Raw genomic sequence first — 17,689 nt, forward strand, 5'->3', positions numbered from 1 at the left:
CCATCAATTCACAGGAAGACCCTGCCCTCCATAACAGCAGCAGCAACTGATTATTGAGTGCATTTTACAAATCTGTGTTCTACCAAAAAAAAAAGGCTGTCTCTTGCTTTTCATCTTTTGTATCAGACACCCACCTCTGGCAGTTGTAGGAAAGAAGCTGTAGATGGTACTGCGGCCTCTCTCCCTCTGCGTGGTTCCCCACTGCTTGTGGTCTGCTTTCCTGCTCCTCCTTCATGGAAGCCTAAGAAAAAGCAATACACTGGACTTTCCAAACCTATAAGAATTCATGTTCTGATTTCCTTTCTAATGGCCTACCTGGAGGGGAGGCTGTGAGCTGCATAGTGCTCTCATTTCTTCTCTGTGATGGGTCCCCAAGGTTACCTTTCAACTGCTGTGGTGCAGAGACTATCTTGCCAGGATGAGTTTGAACTAGGCAGGAGAAACGGGGCTATAAGCTTCTACGCTGGTTTCTTTCAAGCTTGCAGGCTGTTCTGAAAATGTATTGTGTAATTTAGGAGACGGATGTGCTGAACTGAGCAGAGAGTTTTCAATTACCAATATAAAAATGACTCCCTAAGAACAGACATTCATTCTGTTCTCTCCAACTGTTCCAGCAAGGCGTCCCACTGCTTGCAGCAACGTTTGACTTTGCTTCCTCTGACTGCTGAGTCCTTGACTGAAGGGGAATGGTTGTGGTCTGCATTAGGCCTGGTATACCCTGACTGCTGGAGGGAATGCGAGGCACCAGCAAGCACCCAGGCATTGACTTTCTCGAAGCCTAGTCTATACAGCCACCCCCTTTCTGGGCAACTAACGAGGAAAACTGTGTAGAAACCTCTCTGGCTGAGAGGGGTCTGTTTTTGCAGAGGAGGAGTGGAGCGACTGAGGCAGTGCTGCCTGCAGCAGTGCTGTCTACTGCTGCAGCTTGGCCCCGCAGTAGAGTCAGTTCACTGCAATGGGTCACAGTATGGGAGAGTGACTTTCGCCCCTGGAGCAACGCGATTCCAGCAAGTGCTGGAGTTCAGAAGAGTTTCTCCATCAGAGAGCGACAGAAGTTCAGCGCTGGTGTCAAGCACTGAGCCTGTTTGATGTCGCTGCGATGCTCCTGGGTCACAGTTAAAACATCTCACACTGTGACGCTGCAGTGCAGGCGGTTTCCATTATCAGTAGTGTGTCTTCTGGAGGTAGACAGGGACACAGCCGTACCTCCATGACTGCGACTCCTCACAGGTCCCCATCATGCCCAGCAGGATGATCACAGCTTCAGACCCCATGGACATCATTAACTCCTCTTTACTCTTACAGAGCCCCATCTGAACACAGGCGCCGTGCAGAGAAGGACTGACAGAACCATCCACCCATCCTAACAGCTTGTGGGGCTCTGCACAAGCCACTGGCTACCTCCCCACAGCTTCTCCCTGCCCCGGGCACCCAGAGGAGAGCTTGCAAGAGCTGGGTCGGACCAAAGCTCCAGGACCAGCTGGAAGAGGTGGAGGCTGCCATGGTTTTACCTGTTTGCTCAGGTGAGAGGCTTCAGGGTCTGGAGAAGGGGGCAGGCTGGGTTGCTGTGACTGGGGGAAGAGCCAGGCCAGGAGGAAAGCAAGAGGGAGCTGTGCTGGGGAGGGCTGTGCGTTTGCCAGGATGGTCCCTCGCTGCAGGGCCAAGGGTGGGGAATGGTGGGGAACCGTCAAGTCGTCGCCAGGCAGGGGGGAGGCCGCGCTGCCGTGCCACCACCCGCCCGCCACCCCGTTTCCCAGCTGGACCCCCGGAGCCGTGAGGTGCTGAGGGAAGACAAAGATGGCGGCATCACGCCCCCCGCTCCCCCCCATCGCCTCCCTCGGGCCGTGGCAGCCCCGGGCCGGCGGAGCGGCAGGAGGCGGAGGCCCGGGGCGCCCCGGGAGGCGGGGAGCAGGGCGGTGCAGCCGGCCCGGCCCGCCCCGCCGCCGGGCAGCGTCCTCCTGCTGCGGCCTTGCTCTGCCGTCCCGGCCAGACAGAGCGGTAGGAGGGGGCCGGGGCGCGGCGTGCGGGCGGCGCGGGGAGCAGGGCCGGGGCGGCCGCGGCCCTCCGTGGGCCGCTCTCGTCGCCGGACAAGGGTCGGTCCCCAGGCAAACCCTCCTCCGGGGCCGGGAGCAGGTGTCCCAGCGCGCCCTGAGGCGGAAGACCCGGGTGCAGCGGCCCTTTCTGCCTGCCTGAGGAGGCCCCCACCCCGGAACCGGGAGGGTACCCCCGGGGCCGGAGCCCCACTGTGCCCTGGCATGGCGGGCCCAGGGAGGGCAAACAGGCTCTGCCGGCAGCCCAGGTCGTCAGGCAGGTCCGTGAGGAAGGGGCAGGTCCATGGTCACGCCAGGAAGTCAGCGTAGGGTTGCCAGGATCAGGCACGGTGAGGGCAGCCAGGGACAGACAGAGTGAGGTCGGCAGCCAGGCACATGATCCCCAAGGTTATGGCATCGCTGATGGAGAGCAACACACCTGGTCCTGGGCTGAGCTTAAATAGGCTCATGGGCAGGAGGGAAAGATGTAGGGGAGGCCCCAGGTGTGGCTGAGTGGGACCATTAGGGCCTTTAAGTGCTCTCAGGGCCCTGACAGCAGCCTTTCCTCTCAGCCCACCCCCGCTGTCCTCACACCTTACAGAGGTATGGGCTCAGGAGGGACTTGCTGTAGAGTGATTTAATTGCTGTGGGGTCTCAGGGGGATATTTAAGGGAGCAGAGACCCGAGACAAGTCATTGGGAAGGGGATATGGCATGAGAGAGCTGGGAATAGTTGGGCTGCCCGTAAGGGGCCCCAGGGGTCAGAAGGGCTTGGGGGTAAAGGGGAGATATTCAGACCATCCCTGGAAGATCCCCAAAGGCTGGGTAGTACTGGGGGGGTCACTCGGGAGCCTGGGCTTGACTAAAGGTCATACGTAAGCTCAGTGATTGCCAGGGAGATTGGCAGGGACAAGACAGGCTGGAGGTGGGGCAGCAGGTTATGGACCTGTATCCCATGCAGGGTCCCTGTCCCTGAGGGGTGCACAGGAGGGTGACAGCAGTGACCTGCTGTGTGGCATGTAGCCAGCTGCTCTCTCAAAGGTGCCGACTGGTGGTATGAAAGAGGAGAAGCACCAAGGTGAAAGAGGAGAAGGTGGTAACAGTCTGGTAGTGGAGGCAGCATCCTTATTCTCAAAATAGTCTTTTTGGTCCAGGACAGGTGTCTGGCTTACTGCAGCTAGCTGGGGGAATTCTGCATGGTTCCCTCTTGTCAGATCTGCGCCTGCTGGTCGGATTGCAGCTGCTGCGGAGACACAGAGAGGAGGCTTTCTCCTCCTGCGTAGGGAAAGCTTGTTTCTTCCTAGGAGCTTCGCTAGTACGTGCTGGGAGAAGGATTCCCCAAACAGGCAGGCAGGGATGGCAGCTTGGGATGTTGAATGGGGAGCTATAAATCAGCAAGCTGCTAATTAAGACCACAGGAGGCTGGTGAGTTACTAAAGACCTGTATTACTCTTTTCAGAGCTCTGGGCCATTAACAAGATCCCTGGGACCTACTCCGAGCACGTGGCTCTCCAGGGACATCACTTGTGAGCACTTTATTTTGGGCATGTTCTCAGAGTTGAAGTTCCCTGTGCCCTGGGGCCACGTGGCAGCCAAGGCCTGGGGACCCTCAGATGGACACCCTGTGCTGTGCTTGCATGGCTGGCTGGACAACGCCAACACCTTTGACAAACTCATTCCACTGCTCCCCAGAGGTAGGCCTGGCTCATCAGGTTGATTCTGGTTGCGTTGCAGGGCTGTGTATCTGATACTCTCTCCCTTTCAGATTGCTATTATGTGGCAATGGATTTTTCTGGCCATGGCTTGTCATCCCACAGACCTGCAGGCTCCCCCTACCATTTTCTGGATTACGTGACTGATGTGCGCCGGGTGGCAGCAGGTGGGTAGTTGAAGGAACCCTTGAGGGGATATTTGTGCAGGGGCTGCTATATTGCTCCTTGGAAGAAGCAGGCAGTATTTACTGCCAGGAGAGGGGTCAGTTCCCTCTGCTTCTCCCCAGCCTGATGTTAGCTGGTGCTTTGTGACCATAGGCTGAATAAACATCCCTCTTTCTCACTATTTTGTGAGAGGAAGAAACAGGAAGCCCTGGGAAGCAAGTGTTTCTATGCTAAAAAGCAGTAGTGGCAAAATGGTGGATGCAACTCAATAGTTCTGCCAGACTTGACGTTTTGTAAGCAGGCAGTGACCTCTAACCAGTGTTAGGTGTAAGTGGGAGATTCTTCTGGTTCTCCCTCATGACAGCTTGCTGTTTGCTTTAGTTTCACACAAAGAAGTCTGAATGCCAAGGTTTCTTGGGCTCCTAATAACTCCTGAACTAACTGCCCATCCGTATGCTGATCTTGGCGAAGGCTGTGGCAGGTGCAGTTTTGCATCCCTCATTCAGTATATAAAGAGCCTCTAGAAGTTCTTTGACGTGCCAGAGAGTAAAATACATCTTTCAGTGAAGTATATTTCAGATGGGTAGCACTGATGAAGCTGTATTTTCCCATAAGCATTTCAGAGTGCCCTAAAAATGGACTGAAGAGCCTGATGTGCTAAATGTTGCGGAGAGCTTTCACTTGTAATAATCATACTTTCCTGAAGGCAGTGGACGTGGCTCTGTGTCCTCATGGCTCTTATGAAATGCCTTGCAGCAGGATGCTCTGTCAAGGTCTCTCTCTTCCAGCAGATGCTGCCCGGTCAGGCTCCTCTGCTTCTTGCCAGTCTTGTGTTTGGCAATGAATGGGAATTTGCTGTAGTTTGCAATACAGAGAGAGCTTGAGAGCTGCGTGACTTAACTACCAAGGATGTGAGGTGGTGGATGCTCTTTTTCTTTAAAACTGGTGTACTTATCCACCTCGTTTCTGGATTAGAAAGTAAATTAAGCAGTGCAAAAGCCCTCCTGGGAGAGGGGGCGCATGTTGGTGGAGAAGCAGCAAGATGCTGCTGCTGTGGTTTCTAATGCAGCACTGTCTGTTTTTGTCTGTTGCCACTTAGCCTTGCAGTGGAGACGGTTCACCCTGATGGGTCACAGTATGGGTAAGTGACTCTTGTCCTTGTAAGCTGTGAGATTCTGAAAATAGGAGTAGATAATTAACTTACAAGACACGCTGCTGGGAGCTGGGTTGGAATATTTATTATATTGTGTCAAGTACCAGGTTCCTGCGTGAGTGATAAAAAAATCTGTGCCCTTTTTTGAAATGTCTCTGCTTTCACGACCCTGTAGCACAAACAGTGGTAACTCTTGCTGTGGGCCTTTCCCCCACCACCAGGAAGAAACAGTGATGGGCAAAGAGGGGTGGTCTGCAGCAGGAGAACTTGCAGCAGGCCTTCCTGCCTAGTCCCCAAAAGGTCACAAAGCCTGGGGAGAGCAGGGCGTTTCCCGGTGGGTCATGGAGCTTGCTGAGGGAACCAGACTCCAGGTGCTATCCCTTTATGCATGGGATGCTTTGCCACGATGTGGGTTTTGCTCCCCAGGCCCGCTGTGGCCACAGCTCAGTACCTGCACACTGTACTGTTTTAACTAGTAACTCCTCCCTGGTCTTCGCTGTCTGAAAGGGAGATAGGGAGGCGCAGGATGAGGAGTCCAGCTGGCCAATAGCCCTGCTCTCTGCCTGCTGAAAAAGCTTTACTCTGTAGCTGGGTCTTTGTCCCTTGGTACAACATGCATTTGTGCTTCTAAGGCAGCTCCTGCTGTGGGGGAGTTTCTGTGACTGAGGGATGTCCAGTGCATAACTGAGCACACTTCTTCCCTTTGCAGGTGGGGCAGTAGCAGGAATGGTGAGTAAAGCATCTTTTCTTCTTGGGGGTTTGTGATTTCTGCAGCTGGAACAACAAATGTGAGAGGAATGAAGGGACAGACTGTTAGGGACTTGGATCTCAGGGGAGGAGAGGCCCTGCCCTGCCCCCCTCTCCAGTGTAGCAGGATGAAAACATCACTCAATGCTCAGCTTTTCTCTTTCTCATATTGTTTCATCTCTCCTCAGTTCTGTTTCCTTTATCCTGAGATGGTGGACAAGCTGATCCTGCTGGAAAATCTTGGCTTTCTGCTAGCTCCAGAGGTTAGATTTCATGTGTCCTTCCCCTCCCTTTTCAAAATAAAGAATAAGTGGTTTTTTTTCTTTCCTTCATTTGTTCAGAGAAAGCACTGATGTGACCAGTTTCTGGCGGGTCAGACAAGTCTCAGTGCTCTTCCTTTTGGCAGACACAGATCTGCTCGTTGTTGCGTGGACTGAGGTCCCTACTTAGGGTGGCCCTTGGGGGACACTTGGTAGTGCTTCGCATCCTGCAGTCCCTTAGCACCTGAATTCACTTGTCTGTGGCAGGCCCTTATACAAAGGGAACTGGAACTTCTGTCCAAGCAACTGCCAGCCGAGGTTGTCCTTTTACCCACAGCTTGTTGGGTGACCTGGGTGCCAGGCTGGTGGATTTCTTTTTCTGTTCCTGACAGGACACAAAGCTACATATCCAACCTGCCATCATCGCTACCAGATCCTGGGGCTTTGGTTGGCAGAAGTAGGACAGAAGCCCAGCGTCAGAGAGACAAAAGATACCAGATTTCCCTTGTTCTTTTGGACAGTTGTCCTCAACTCAAAAGTGAGGTAGAAAGAATTGCAGGGGTAAAAAGTTAGTAAGTTCTTTACAGCAGTGCTTAGCTTTCTGTTACTGTGAGTTGCCCAGAGAAGTTGTGGATGCCTCATCCTTGTAAGTATTTAAAGACCAGGCTGGATAAGGCTGAGCAACCTGATCTAGTGGAAGGTGTCCCTGCCAAGAGCAGGGGGGTTGGAACAAGATGATCTTAAGGTCCCTTCAGGATTCTATGATTCTGTTCCTACCTTGCTTTTTAAGTATTGCTGTTCCCTTTTCTTCAGAACTGGGCATTTTTAACATGACATCTGTAACTGCTTCTGAGGGATGCTGAATGGTGAAATACCCTCTTTTATCCTCTGATAAGGTGTAAAATGATTCAGAAGAGAGGTTACTCCTGTTCCTTGCCTCTTTTTGTTTCAGGACACTGAGGCATGGCTGAAATCAAAACGGATGGTGATCGACAGATTACTAAGTTTAGAGGCAAAGCAGCAAACTCCCAAAGCACATAGCCCCGAAGCAGCATTGCAGAGGTGGGTTCCCATCTGTCCTCTTATTTTGCTGTCTACCGTCACCTTCAACAGAGTTACAGCTGCTTGGACCAGAAGGGCAAACTGTCCCTGTACTTCCCTTTCAAATCCTTCTCTGGAATTTCAGCAAGACCTTTCGCTTCTGCTGCCAGAAGCTGCTGCTTCTTCCTGCTCTTTTCTGAAGCAGCCTGAGAGCTCCCTGTCACCTTGTCATGCCATTTTCACTTCGCTTCCTCCCTTTTCCAGCAGAACAATCTCTCTGCCATGTCTCCCCCAGGCTTTTAGAAGCAAACAGACATCTGACAGCAGAGGGTGGGGCAATCCTACTGCAGCGAGGAGCAACTGAGACACCCGCTGGTAAGGGGCTGCTTGGAGACAGGGCTCATCACAGTGCTGGGCCAAGGCTGGGTGTGGGAAGGGAGCGGTGCCAACGGCCATTGTCTTCCACAGGGTACAGGGTGCTCTAGCTACAAGTTTATGCATCTTGAATGGGATTAATTAGGTCTGGAGGCAGAAGAAATAAAAATCTTCATGGCTGAAGAAATCAAAAAAAGGGAAAAATCTGAATTAATCCTATTCCTCTCATCTCATGAAGTCTTGGGCAGACCCCAAAGGTGAGGAGAAGGAGAGCAACTCCTGCTCCTGTGAGACATGAAAACCTTCTCTTATTTTTTTCATTCCAGGGCTGGTGTATAACAGAGACATGAGAGCCCGTACGGTGAGCATTGCTCTTCTGATGTGCCCCCTGCCCAGAGAACTTCTGAGCCCAGAGAACTCAAGAGATACTGGAGGCCCACTCACTGAGCCCAGGCCCTGCTTCCACCCCACTGTTTACTTTCTGCTTCCCTAATTCCCACATCTCTTTTGAATGTTGCTGTTAAAAGAGCCTGCACTCGATCATTAACTGACTCAGCTTACAGAGTCACTGGAAAATGTTACAGATTTTTTTTTTAGCAGTTCCTCTGCCCCAGGGCCTCCTGGACACATTTTCCTGCCATTATAACTCTTCAGGCAGTAGGTGGATGGATGCTTTAGGTCTGCTTCTTCGTCAGGTCACTCAGCATAAGAAGGGGAGAGTGTGGAGCAAAGTTCTTGTGTTTGATATTTTTATAGCTCTGTGCCAGTTTTGAGCAAGTAGGGCCTCCTCTACCTGTGCTACTGCCAGACTATGAAAGCCAGAGTAGCGTACTGTCTCCTTTTTAGTAAGAGGATTTTTAAAGCTTTTCTCTGCTATGAGATCATTCCCATATGTGCTGCATCCCAGCAGGCAGCCTTGTTGGCAGCCCTGAAACGCAGCTGGACAGAAGGAGGCTTTGCGGAGCCAGCTACTCTTGTGCACAGCCTGGCCGCCTGTCATGTCCCAGCTCGGCAGCTTCGGGGCCACAGATGCTTCTGCCTTCAGAGCAACTAGTGTGACAGGGGTCAGGGACACCCTCTGCCCCCAGCTGCTGTCCCTGACCTTTGGCACTCTCTGTCTTTGCACCTGCAGCAGAGTCGAGAGTCCTTCACAGTGGAGCAGTGCGTGAAGCTCCTGCAGAAGATTCAGGACCGTGTTCTCATCATTGTGTGAGTGAGGCACAAGCCAAACCAACCCTCACTGCCTCCCTGCAGCACATGTGAAAAGCATTTCCCCGTTCCCCACCACTGCCCTGGGCTGGGCAGGCTCCTGGAGCAGGCAGAGAGCCACTGGCACATCCTCCTCCCGGCTTGGCACTGCATTTTTGGGCTATGCCTCCCTGGTGCAAGGCTGTTTGAGGAAATGCCCAACTGCCCTGTCCTCCCCACGCTGCTGTCCCACAACTTTTTGTCCCTCGGCACTACAGCGAGGGACCATCCTGGCAAACGCACAGCCCTCCCCAGCACTGCTCCCTCTTGCTTTCCTCCTGGCCTGGCTCTTCCCCCAGTCACAGCAACCCAGCCTGCCCCCTTCTCCAGACCCTGAAGCCTCTCACCTGAGCAAACAGGTGAAACCATGGCAGCCTCCACCTCCTGGAGCCCCTGGCCAGCATGGAGTGGGGAGAGGGACAGAGGGGAGATGCAGAAGCTGGCTGGCTGGAAAAAGTTAAGACCAAAGGACAGGGTGGGTGCAGGGAGTGATGTACTCTGACCAATTAAGGAGCCACCTTGGGGGGATAATATTTAACTTGTCTTCACTCTGATATTACTAGGCAGTCACCCAAGATTTTAAACAGATAGTTTGATACAGAATGGCTGTTTGGCCAAGCTGTGAGGTGCTCCTCTGGGTACCACCTATGACCCTGTAACCCTGCTGTTTATGAGCAGCCTGGAAAGAGCAGTTGGGTCTGTCCCCCCACTGTTTTGGGGACACTGCTTCTGCCCAGGACAGCAGCAAAGTCATACTGTGTGCTGTACTGAGCCTTGCTGTTGCTTTTCAGAGCACAAGATGGACTCTTGGTACCGCACAAGCTACACAGCAGAAATCACTTTGTGAAAGCCCTAAGGGAGGCATTTGAGTCTACCCTCAAAGAGGTGAGAGCAAACTCCATCCTTGCATCTCCACTCTACGTGCCACCAACCTGAGAGCAGCATCTGGGAAGCAGCTCACCTTGGTGGACACCCCCACTAGGTGATCTGTCCTCAATGGTACAGCCCTCACACCAGGGGAAAGCCAACTTTACCCCTGCTGCCACAGTCCCAAGTCAGTACTGCCCTCTGGACCCAGCTCTTCCCTAGTCCTCTCATCCCTGTCCTGCCTCACCCCCACCACGCGAGTGCCACACAACAAGCACAGCTTACCTGAGGGAACACTTCCCTGGTCCACATCTTCTTGTGTCCTCTTCCTCCAGCACATCCAGCTAGTAGAGGTACCTGGAAGTCATTTTGTGCACCTGAACGAGCCCGAGGTGGTGTCTGGGATCATCAGCAACTTCCTGACAGCGCAGAACACCAGAGCCAGGCTCTAGGAAGAAGGGTCACTGCTGCAGCAATCCAGGAGAACAGGGACCTAAAAAGCAGGCTCTGGAGGAATTGTCACCATTCCTGCCTCACATCCAACATCAGTTTTGTGATATCCTTCTGTAAGCTTAGCTCACTGCAGGGTGGAAGCAGGTCTGATAGGGGTTCCCTGGAGGAGAGCTCAGCAAAATATCTCAGCTGTCAAAGTGAAAAGGAATCCTTCCTCCACTCCCAGCTCTGTGAGTACAGGGATAAGAGGCCCAGAGCGGCCTTCCCCTTGCTTGGTCCTAAATTGCACCCTGAAATGCAGGAGCAGCCTCTGTGGGAGCAGCAGCAACACCAGCTGTAGCATTGCAGGAGGCTCATCTCACCTCCTCCCTGAGGATGGTGTAACCAGTCTCCTCCCAGGGTTAGACCTATTGAAAAAAACAAGAAAGCATTCTGCTTCTCTGCTTACTTCCACGGGTGCCTGAGCTCAGAGGGCCTCAGTGTCTCTGTTGTACTGTGAGAGCTGCTGCTTGTTTAAAAAGTCAGCTTAAATAAGAGCTCACCTGGGCACAGAAGGCCATTTTAATGAACTCCTAGGGAATGAGTCACTAATCCTCTTGCTGAAGCAGCTGGGAGAACTACTAATAATGGAAAAGTTGGCAGAGATGATTTCTGTCCTTCTAAATAAAGATTAATCTCCCAGTGTTAAGTCTGTCTTCTTGACTGTATAGGAGAACGAACCTCCTTTCTTTTGGGATGCTCACCCAAGCAGATAAAACACCAGTCTTAGGAGGCAGGGATTTTTACATGCATTCTGCTCTAGATAACGGCATATTAATGATCCATCTGCCTCCTAGTTAAATTAATGCAAAAAGCCAAATAAAGCAAGCAGGCCTGGCAGTCTCCCCATGCAAGGGAAACTGCATTTGCAGTGGATTTTCTAGGGGAGGGTAGATCCATTTTAACCCAGCTCTGTGGAATTTACCAGCGTTTCCACCTTACGTTCATGGTCACATCCGTATTGAGGCTGCAGGATGTAAAATAAATGTCTAGAAGCCTGGGGGTGGGTGGTTTGCAGCCGCTTTCTGATTAGAGTGCAGTAGGGTGAACAATCACCACGTCCAAGGCTGCAGAAACATTATATGGGCAGTATGAAAGCATTGCCCCGCACCTGGATGTGCCTGTTGCCACCCTTACCTGCTTCCTGTGGGCTGGTGACAGGCTAAGTGGGAATGGGCCTTGGCTAGAGTCTGGTTTCTCCCTGCAAAGCCAGGCGGCCGTCTCACCTTGTTCTAGTGACGGTGCGGAACAGCCGAAGTTCCTACATCTCTGGCTGTAGAAGTCCATGCACAGCTGGAAAACTGGGCACCTCAACACCTGGCTGGAAAACTGTGCACCTCAACACCTGGCTCAGAGGAAAACGCCGAGGGAAGAGGTAGGGCTCTGTATCACACCATTGATCTTTGCTCATGACAACAGGTCTGGGAACTTCCCAGTTGGGCATTTCCCAAGGTAACTTCCCTCCTCCTCTTACTCACCCCCAGATAATATGTGCTAAGGAGCACAGGCATACAAGCCATGACTTTAATCACCAACCCAGCACACAAGAAGCTGTCCCCCACAGCAGACCACAGGGGAAGAAAGAGAGGGATTCCCACGTTGTGAGAACACAGTGGCAGTTTATTTACAGTTCCTCAGCCATTCCCTGCCCCTGCAGAGGCTGTGCTAGGTCAGTCTGAGCTCTCACGCAGCTTTAGAAGGACCTCAGGTGGCAGGGAGATAGAGGTTGTCACAGGAAGTGGCTCAGCCCCTTGACCCAAGCGCCCTGGGAAGTGGTGCCACAGGGCTGGACAATGGCTGGGAGAGCAGGAGGATACCCCTGCAGGGAAGGAAACTCCCCCTCCAATGGCAGTTGCTGGGATCTTCCACTTCAGGTCCAAGGGCAGGGACAACCTGAAGCTGCCTCAATTCCTTGAAATCCTTTGGCACGTGGAGTCCATAGGCACCTCTCCCGCCCTCTCCAGCGCAGGAATCCAAGGAAATAGCTCGGCATGGCTTAGTACGGCCGAAACTTGCGCTGGGCTCGCATCAGCGCGATTCTCTGCTTGTCCTCCTCAAATTTCTTCCTCAACTGGGCAATGTCTGGAATAGAGAGAAGGAGGACAGGTCACAGGAGAGCAGCAGATCTCCCTATCCTGAGGGGCTTCACTTCCACACACCAGGAGGGGTTCAATCCCGACACTGACAAACGCACGCATCCCAGAGCGGGTCCTTTTGCGCCTGGGCTCTGGCACTCAGCTCCAGCAGTGCTGCAGCTCCCTCTTGGGGAGGGAACAGGCTAGTTTTCCCTTGCAACTGCTGCCTTTGTGCAGACTGAAGAACTATCTATTGGAAAGCCACGACCTGTGCACTCTTTGAAATATTCCAGCAGCCCTTGCTAGGACAGGCAAGGAGCCCCCAAGAGCTGGCGAGGCCATTCGCACAACCACCCACCCAACTGTTCACCTGCAGCTGGACCTAGCCTCCACCGAAGGAAAAAGGATGTTCTTTGGGCCACAGTGTGAGAGACAAGAGACAGCGGCAGGGGTAGGAGGAGACTGGGACACTCACGCTCTCTCTTGGTCTCGCGATGCTGCCAGGCATAGAAGTTGAGCAGCTCTTTGCGGGCCCGTTTCTGCTTCTCTTTCTCCAGCACTCGCAGGTTGGCAGCCTCCGTCCGGGGCAGGCCGGGCTTCCGACCCTTCCGTGTTACCTTCACCCAGCCCTCCTCGTCTGGAACGCCCTCCTCCTTGGCCGCTTTAGCTTCTTCCTGTAAAGACCGGAGGGTGAGGCACCTCAGTGCAGATGAGCTGCCAGCTCACCCAATGCACGGCTCCCCCACGGCCCCCCTAACACACATGCAAAGTGACAGCTCTGGCTTCTGCACAAGATTTGAAGGAAGACGTGGGACAAAGGGTGCAGGCATTCAACTCTCAGTCACCTGACTGCCACTGTGTTTCCCTCTGCCCTTTCCACCGAGGCCTGGGCACCAAGAGATCCTCTCTTTTCCTTTCCCCTCCCCAAATAAACTCCTTAGCTAGGTTCCCTCCCCAGCCTGGCCTCACCTCTGCTATCTTTTTGTCATAGTCTTGCATGTAGGTGTCCACCTCAGCCTTCAGCTCCTCCCGATTCACAACTGAGGCCGCGTAGTTGGCGATCCACTCTGAGACAGAGAGGGCAGAAGTCAGCAGCAGCCTCTGTTAGAAGCAAGCCCTAGTGTGATGCCCTTGGGCAGTTCTAGAGAGAACCGCTGTGGGGACGACACGCTCTTGTTACCATTTCTGTTCATCCTCCCCACTGCCACAGCTCAACCAACTTGTGTCCCAGGCCACAGCCAGAAAGCTATGGGAAACTAAGTAATGGGAGGAGCTTGCAACTTTCCCAAGCAGGAGTGGGCTAGTCTTAAGCCCATGAGGTGCAACATTCAGGACTGCATTCCCACCAAGGGGCCACATCCAAAGTACCATCATCTAAACAGACACCTGGTGCCTGTTATTGAGTCTGACTTCATCAATAGGTGTAGATTCATCACTGCTTATAAATATCTAAAGGGCAGGTGTCAAGAGGAAGGGGCCAGACTCTTTTCAGTGGTGCCTGGCGAAAAGACAAAGGGAAACGGGCACAAACTGGAAATTCCATCTCAACATGATAAAAAACTTCTTTACTTTGAGGGTGATAAGGCACTGGAAGAGGGTGCCCAGAGAGGTTGTGGAATCTCCTTCTCTGGAGATATTCAAAACCCGCCTGGATGCATTCCTGTCCAACCTGCTCTAGGGGAACCTGCTTTGGCAGAGGATGATCTCTGAAGGTCCCTTCCAACCCCTCCCATTCTGTGATTCCATTTTGAGGGCAAGATGCAGCCAGTTTCTCTGAATCTATGTGATACTGAAGAGATGTTGGGAAAAAATGCCCTTCCATTGTACCAAGTGATCCTGTTCTCCCATAGGGTCACTGGACCAGAGTCTACAATGTCCAGTACAATAAGATTGCTCCCTTATGAATAATAAAACGAGGACAATGAAACAGTAGACATCTCCTGGCTCAGTACAAAGTGCTGGGAATTATCCTGGGACACACAGGGTAGGATTCAGCGAGGAAGGGGTATAGTTTTTTCACCCAGCACTACCTATAAGATAGCTAGGGCTGACTTACTGCTAATGCCAGTTTTCACAGGGTGACTCTCTGTCGATATCAGCAAGGGACCTTCCTGTGACAGGGCCTTGGCTGCCTGGACACCAGATGGTTTCCTGAACACGACGTATGCTACTTGAAATCCCTAAAAGAAAAAGATACCCAGGTCAGGCAGCTACACCAGGGAAATTGGTGACACAGCAAGGAGCTGCAGTACAAATAAAACTGAAATAAACCAAATTGCAGTGGGATAGCAAAAACACCCGAAAAAACCATAAAGTTAAATATGTAATCACATTGCCCAACCCCCCTATATGGTTTTCCCATAGAGAATCATAGAATGTGTTGGGTTGGAAGGGACCTTTAAAAGTCATCTAGTCCAGCCCCCCTGCAGTCAGCAGGGACATCTTCAACTAGATCAGGTTGTTCAGAGCCTCATCAAGCCTGGCCTTGAATTTCTCCAGGGATGGGGCCTCCACATCATCTCCCCTCTGGGCAGCCTGTTCCAGCATCTCACCACCCTCATTGTAAAGAGGTTTCCATTTAGGTCAGAAAAGACTTCTAAGATCAAGTCCAACTGTAAGCCTAACACTACCAAGTCCACCACTGAACTGTGTCCTTAAGTGCCATGTTCCAAATATTACCATTCAGTACTTGCAAACTTTTCTGACCACTAAAGCATCAGTAACTCCCCCTCTCCCCAAGCTCTTTACCGTTACAGTTTTGCGGTTGAAGAATTTGGATGTGAGTTTTTCTTTTTTCTCTCTCGGCCCTGGCTTCTCACAGACGTCCACAGACTGGACCTGCCCGCAGCGGGAGAACAGCCTAGACAGAGAGTCCTTGGCGTGGAAAATGACAGAGAACAAACGGTAGAGTGAAGCAGGAGTAATTCCTCTCCCCACCCTCTCACGCACACACCACCGAGGCTACCGGGGGATTCTCCGGCGCCACCCCAGCGCCCTCCGCCCACAGCTACCCGGAGGCTCCTTCGCCCGCGGCCCCACGCTCCTGAGGGCGATGCCCTCGGCCTCCAGCCGCTCCCACCCGCGCCGCTGAGACCCGTGACCCGCCCCCCCGGCCCCGCGGGCCGCCCCAGCCCCACTCACCGGGCTGCAGTACGGGGGAACGTTGAGGACGAAGAGGGTGCGGCGAGGCGGGTGCGTGGTGCCGGCCCCTTCCCGCACCTGGTGCTCCTTCACCAAAAGATAGTGCGGCGAGCGCTGCCTCTCCCCGAACTTCACCGCCAGAGCTGAGGGGAGGACGCACCCGGTTAAAGACGCCGCTGCCGCCCCGGTCCCTCCCCGTTGCCCCGCGTCCCCTCCTCACCCGTGTAACCCGCCGGCGCCGCTCCAACCACACGCTCCTTGGCGGCCGCCATCTTAGCTCGGCGGGAAGCGGCGGGGCGCGGGGGCCGACGGGAGTTGTAGTTCCCGGCCGCTAATGGCGGCGGCAGTTCCCTCAGCGCCGGCAGCGCCTCCAAGGCGCAGCCGGCGCTGAGGGAACCGCTGCCGCCCCATGGTTAAGTCTAACAAAATAATTTCCCCATGCAGAGCACACTCTGTATGCAATCTTATTGCGCCCCGTCATGCCGTTTAACAGTTCTGAAAAAATGAAGGCCCGAACAGCGTAAAACACAGGCAGCGTGCTTAATCCTAGAGAGGCAAATTCAAGATTGATTTCTTCTTTTAAAACAGATAAAAGCATTCAATGTCAACTCTAAGGACAGCTGTTTTTAAGTACTCTTGTTAATCAGGAAAAGAAAAAAAAAAAAAAAAGAAGAGATGACCTCTACAGAAGTATTTATGACTGAATGGAAGACAGGACCACCCCAAAAATAAAGATTTTTGAAGCAAGATGTACGGACAAGGTGCAAAAAAGACCTGAGAAAGTAAGAAACAACATGGAAAATTGCCTCCCTAAACAAATACCCAAGTTAATCCACATTATCAGAAGAAATGGTACATGCAAAAGCCAGAAAATATACCAGACAAAACTTGCGAATTGTTCACCTGAGAAGTCAGCATCTTTTTGAAAAGGAAAATAAAGAGAGGAACTATTAGAAATGCATGTTTTTTAAAAAAAAAAAGGAAAAAAAAAAGAGGAAACACTATTACAAATTACCTACCACCTGTCCTGGCCAGCGATATTGACTTAGTGCAAGCAATTGGTGTTTCACATGTGGGTTGAAAAATCTCCTAAAGTCCAGAAAAAAAAAAAAAAAACCCACCAAAAAAACTCCCCACAACAAACCCAAATCTGAAGAAAAATATATAACCACGCTGCATGAGGGCGGATGTGAAGAGACATGAGGTCAGAAGGTGGCAGGGGAGCTCAGTGGAATGCACACGAGATGAGCGTGACACCACCAGGGCAGCCAGGAGAAACTAGAGAGGAAAGGACTGGGAAGAACTGGTGACTCTGCTTCCAGTGCCCAATGAAAGCAGCCATGCTATGAAGTATAAGACGACTAAGATAACCTCAGAGAGCTGCCTGAGAACACAAAGAGCAACGCACACCAAGACACTGCTGTAAGACAAATCATGGAGTAGTGTTTAGACAACCATCGACTTCACCAATTTAAAAAAAAAAACAAACAAAAAACCAACACAACAAACAACCCCAAACTGCCATAATCATAGAGCTGGAGACCAAAGCAGTAGTTCTTCCAAGGAAGTATGTTAGTGTCATCATAATTTCTCACAGATAACCTAAACACAATGCAAAATTTAACAGCAAGTTACAAAGCGCCTCTTGCTACATGGCTTTTGGAATGAACACGACTATTAATAAAAAAGAAAAAAAAAAGCTTGAATCTCCCCATTCTTTCGGAAGAGAAAAGATATGCACTCACAATACACGTCTTCACATTTCCACAGTTTTCTATCTAGCTGATAATGAAAGTACCCTCCTTTACCTAGAACAGGTACCCTGATTTCACAGCAGTATTTTTTTGAAAAAAATAAAATTACTTATAAAATTACTTTAAAAATCACTAGGCTGTCAATAACAAAGGCCCTTCTTTCTTTTCCTTGACAACATAATTGGAACTTGGTGGGGACACAAACTACTCCCACTTAGTATGAAGAATCAGCTACTAATTTCGATGATTCATATTAAAAAAAACTTACGAGTTTTCTCTCATCCATATATTCCTCTTGCTCTTCATCACATTATCAGTTTTGAGGTTTCGATGTTCTTCTAAAAGCACGCTTGATTCAACATTGGAACAACTCCACCTATCTTTAGTTGCTTCACAGCATCTAAAAAGGCTTAGAATCCACTCTCTGTATAACAAACGTTTATTCAGAAACAGATAATACATTATCTTCTCCAACCCCTAATGTTTCCTCCCCCCCCCATTATTTTTTTTTTAGTAAAACACAGGTGTTTGATGGGCAATCTAAAAAAGGAGAACAATAGCTGTTTTGGGTTCTTCTCCCCTATAAACATCTGCTGTTCATATGAAGCACCCTACCAAAAATGGTGTCAT

General features: G+C 51.6%; 2 protein-coding genes across 6 annotated transcripts; one reads left to right on the forward strand and one right to left on the reverse strand.

The window, feature by feature from the left end:
• The first annotated feature begins 1,889 nt into the window (after positions 1–1,889).
• SERHL2 (serine hydrolase like 2) lies at positions 1,890–10,731 on the forward strand. Of its 5 annotated transcripts, none has more exons than XM_063322573.1 (12): positions 1,890–1,998; positions 3,489–3,723; positions 3,795–3,908; positions 5,006–5,047; positions 5,769–5,788; positions 5,995–6,069; positions 7,019–7,128; positions 7,403–7,482; positions 7,809–7,843; positions 8,615–8,691; positions 9,522–9,615; positions 9,933–10,731. In XM_063322573.1, exons 2-12 carry the CDS (start codon positions 3,576–3,578, stop codon positions 10,047–10,049), a joined length of 912 nt encoding a protein of 303 aa, XP_063178643.1. In that variant the 5' UTR covers positions 1,890–1,998; positions 3,489–3,575; the 3' UTR covers positions 10,050–10,731. The 5 variants fall into 5 exon arrangements, with proteins under 5 accessions (XP_063178643.1, XP_063178642.1, XP_063178645.1 ...); XM_063322572.1 differs by lacking the exon at positions 1,890–1,998 and adding an exon at positions 2,005–2,311; XM_063322575.1 differs by lacking the exon at positions 1,890–1,998 and adding an exon at positions 2,005–2,311 and having other exon boundaries at positions 8,618–8,691.
• A 674-nt stretch (positions 10,732–11,405) lies between these two features.
• RRP7A (ribosomal RNA processing 7 homolog A) lies at positions 11,406–16,224 on the reverse strand. Its single transcript, XM_063322579.1, has 7 exons — positions 15,526–16,224; positions 15,306–15,448; positions 14,913–15,038; positions 14,221–14,344; positions 13,134–13,231; positions 12,640–12,838; positions 11,406–12,171 (listed from the first exon to the last, which is right to left on the reverse strand). The coding sequence occupies exons 1-7, from the start codon at positions 15,575–15,577 to the stop codon at positions 12,086–12,088; spliced, it is 828 nt and encodes a 275-aa protein (XP_063178649.1). The 5' UTR covers positions 15,578–16,224; the 3' UTR covers positions 11,406–12,085.
• Between the last annotated feature and the right edge of the window lie 1,465 nt (positions 16,225–17,689).

This window comes from Chroicocephalus ridibundus, chromosome 1 (genome assembly GCF_963924245.1).
Source record: "Chroicocephalus ridibundus chromosome 1, bChrRid1.1, whole genome shotgun sequence".
Lineage (NCBI taxonomy): Eukaryota > Metazoa > Chordata > Aves > Charadriiformes > Laridae > Chroicocephalus > Chroicocephalus ridibundus.

Coding starts and splice junctions, on each gene's coding strand:
- SERHL2 (XM_063322573.1), top strand. CDS start 3,576: ATGTTCTCAGAGTTGAAGTTCCCTGTGCCCTGGGGCCACGTGGCAGCC. Junction 7,129..7,402: donor CCCGAAGCAGCATTGCAGAG/GTGGGTTCCCAT, acceptor TGTCTCCCCCAG/GCTTTTAGAAGCAAACAGAC. Junction 7,483..7,808: donor AGCAACTGAGACACCCGCTG/GTAAGGGGCTGC, acceptor TTTTCATTCCAG/GGCTGGTGTATAACAGAGAC.
- RRP7A (XM_063322579.1), bottom strand. CDS start 15,577: ATGGCGGCCGCCAAGGAGCGTGTGGTTGGAGCGGCGCCGGCGGGTTAC. Junction 15,449..15,525: donor GGCGCCGGCGGGTTACACGG/GTGAGGAGGGGA, acceptor TCCTCCCCTCAG/CTCTGGCGGTGAAGTTCGGG. Junction 14,345..14,912: donor TCAACCGCAAAACTGTAACG/GTAAAGAGCTTG, acceptor TTTTTCTTTTAG/GGATTTCAAGTAGCATACGT.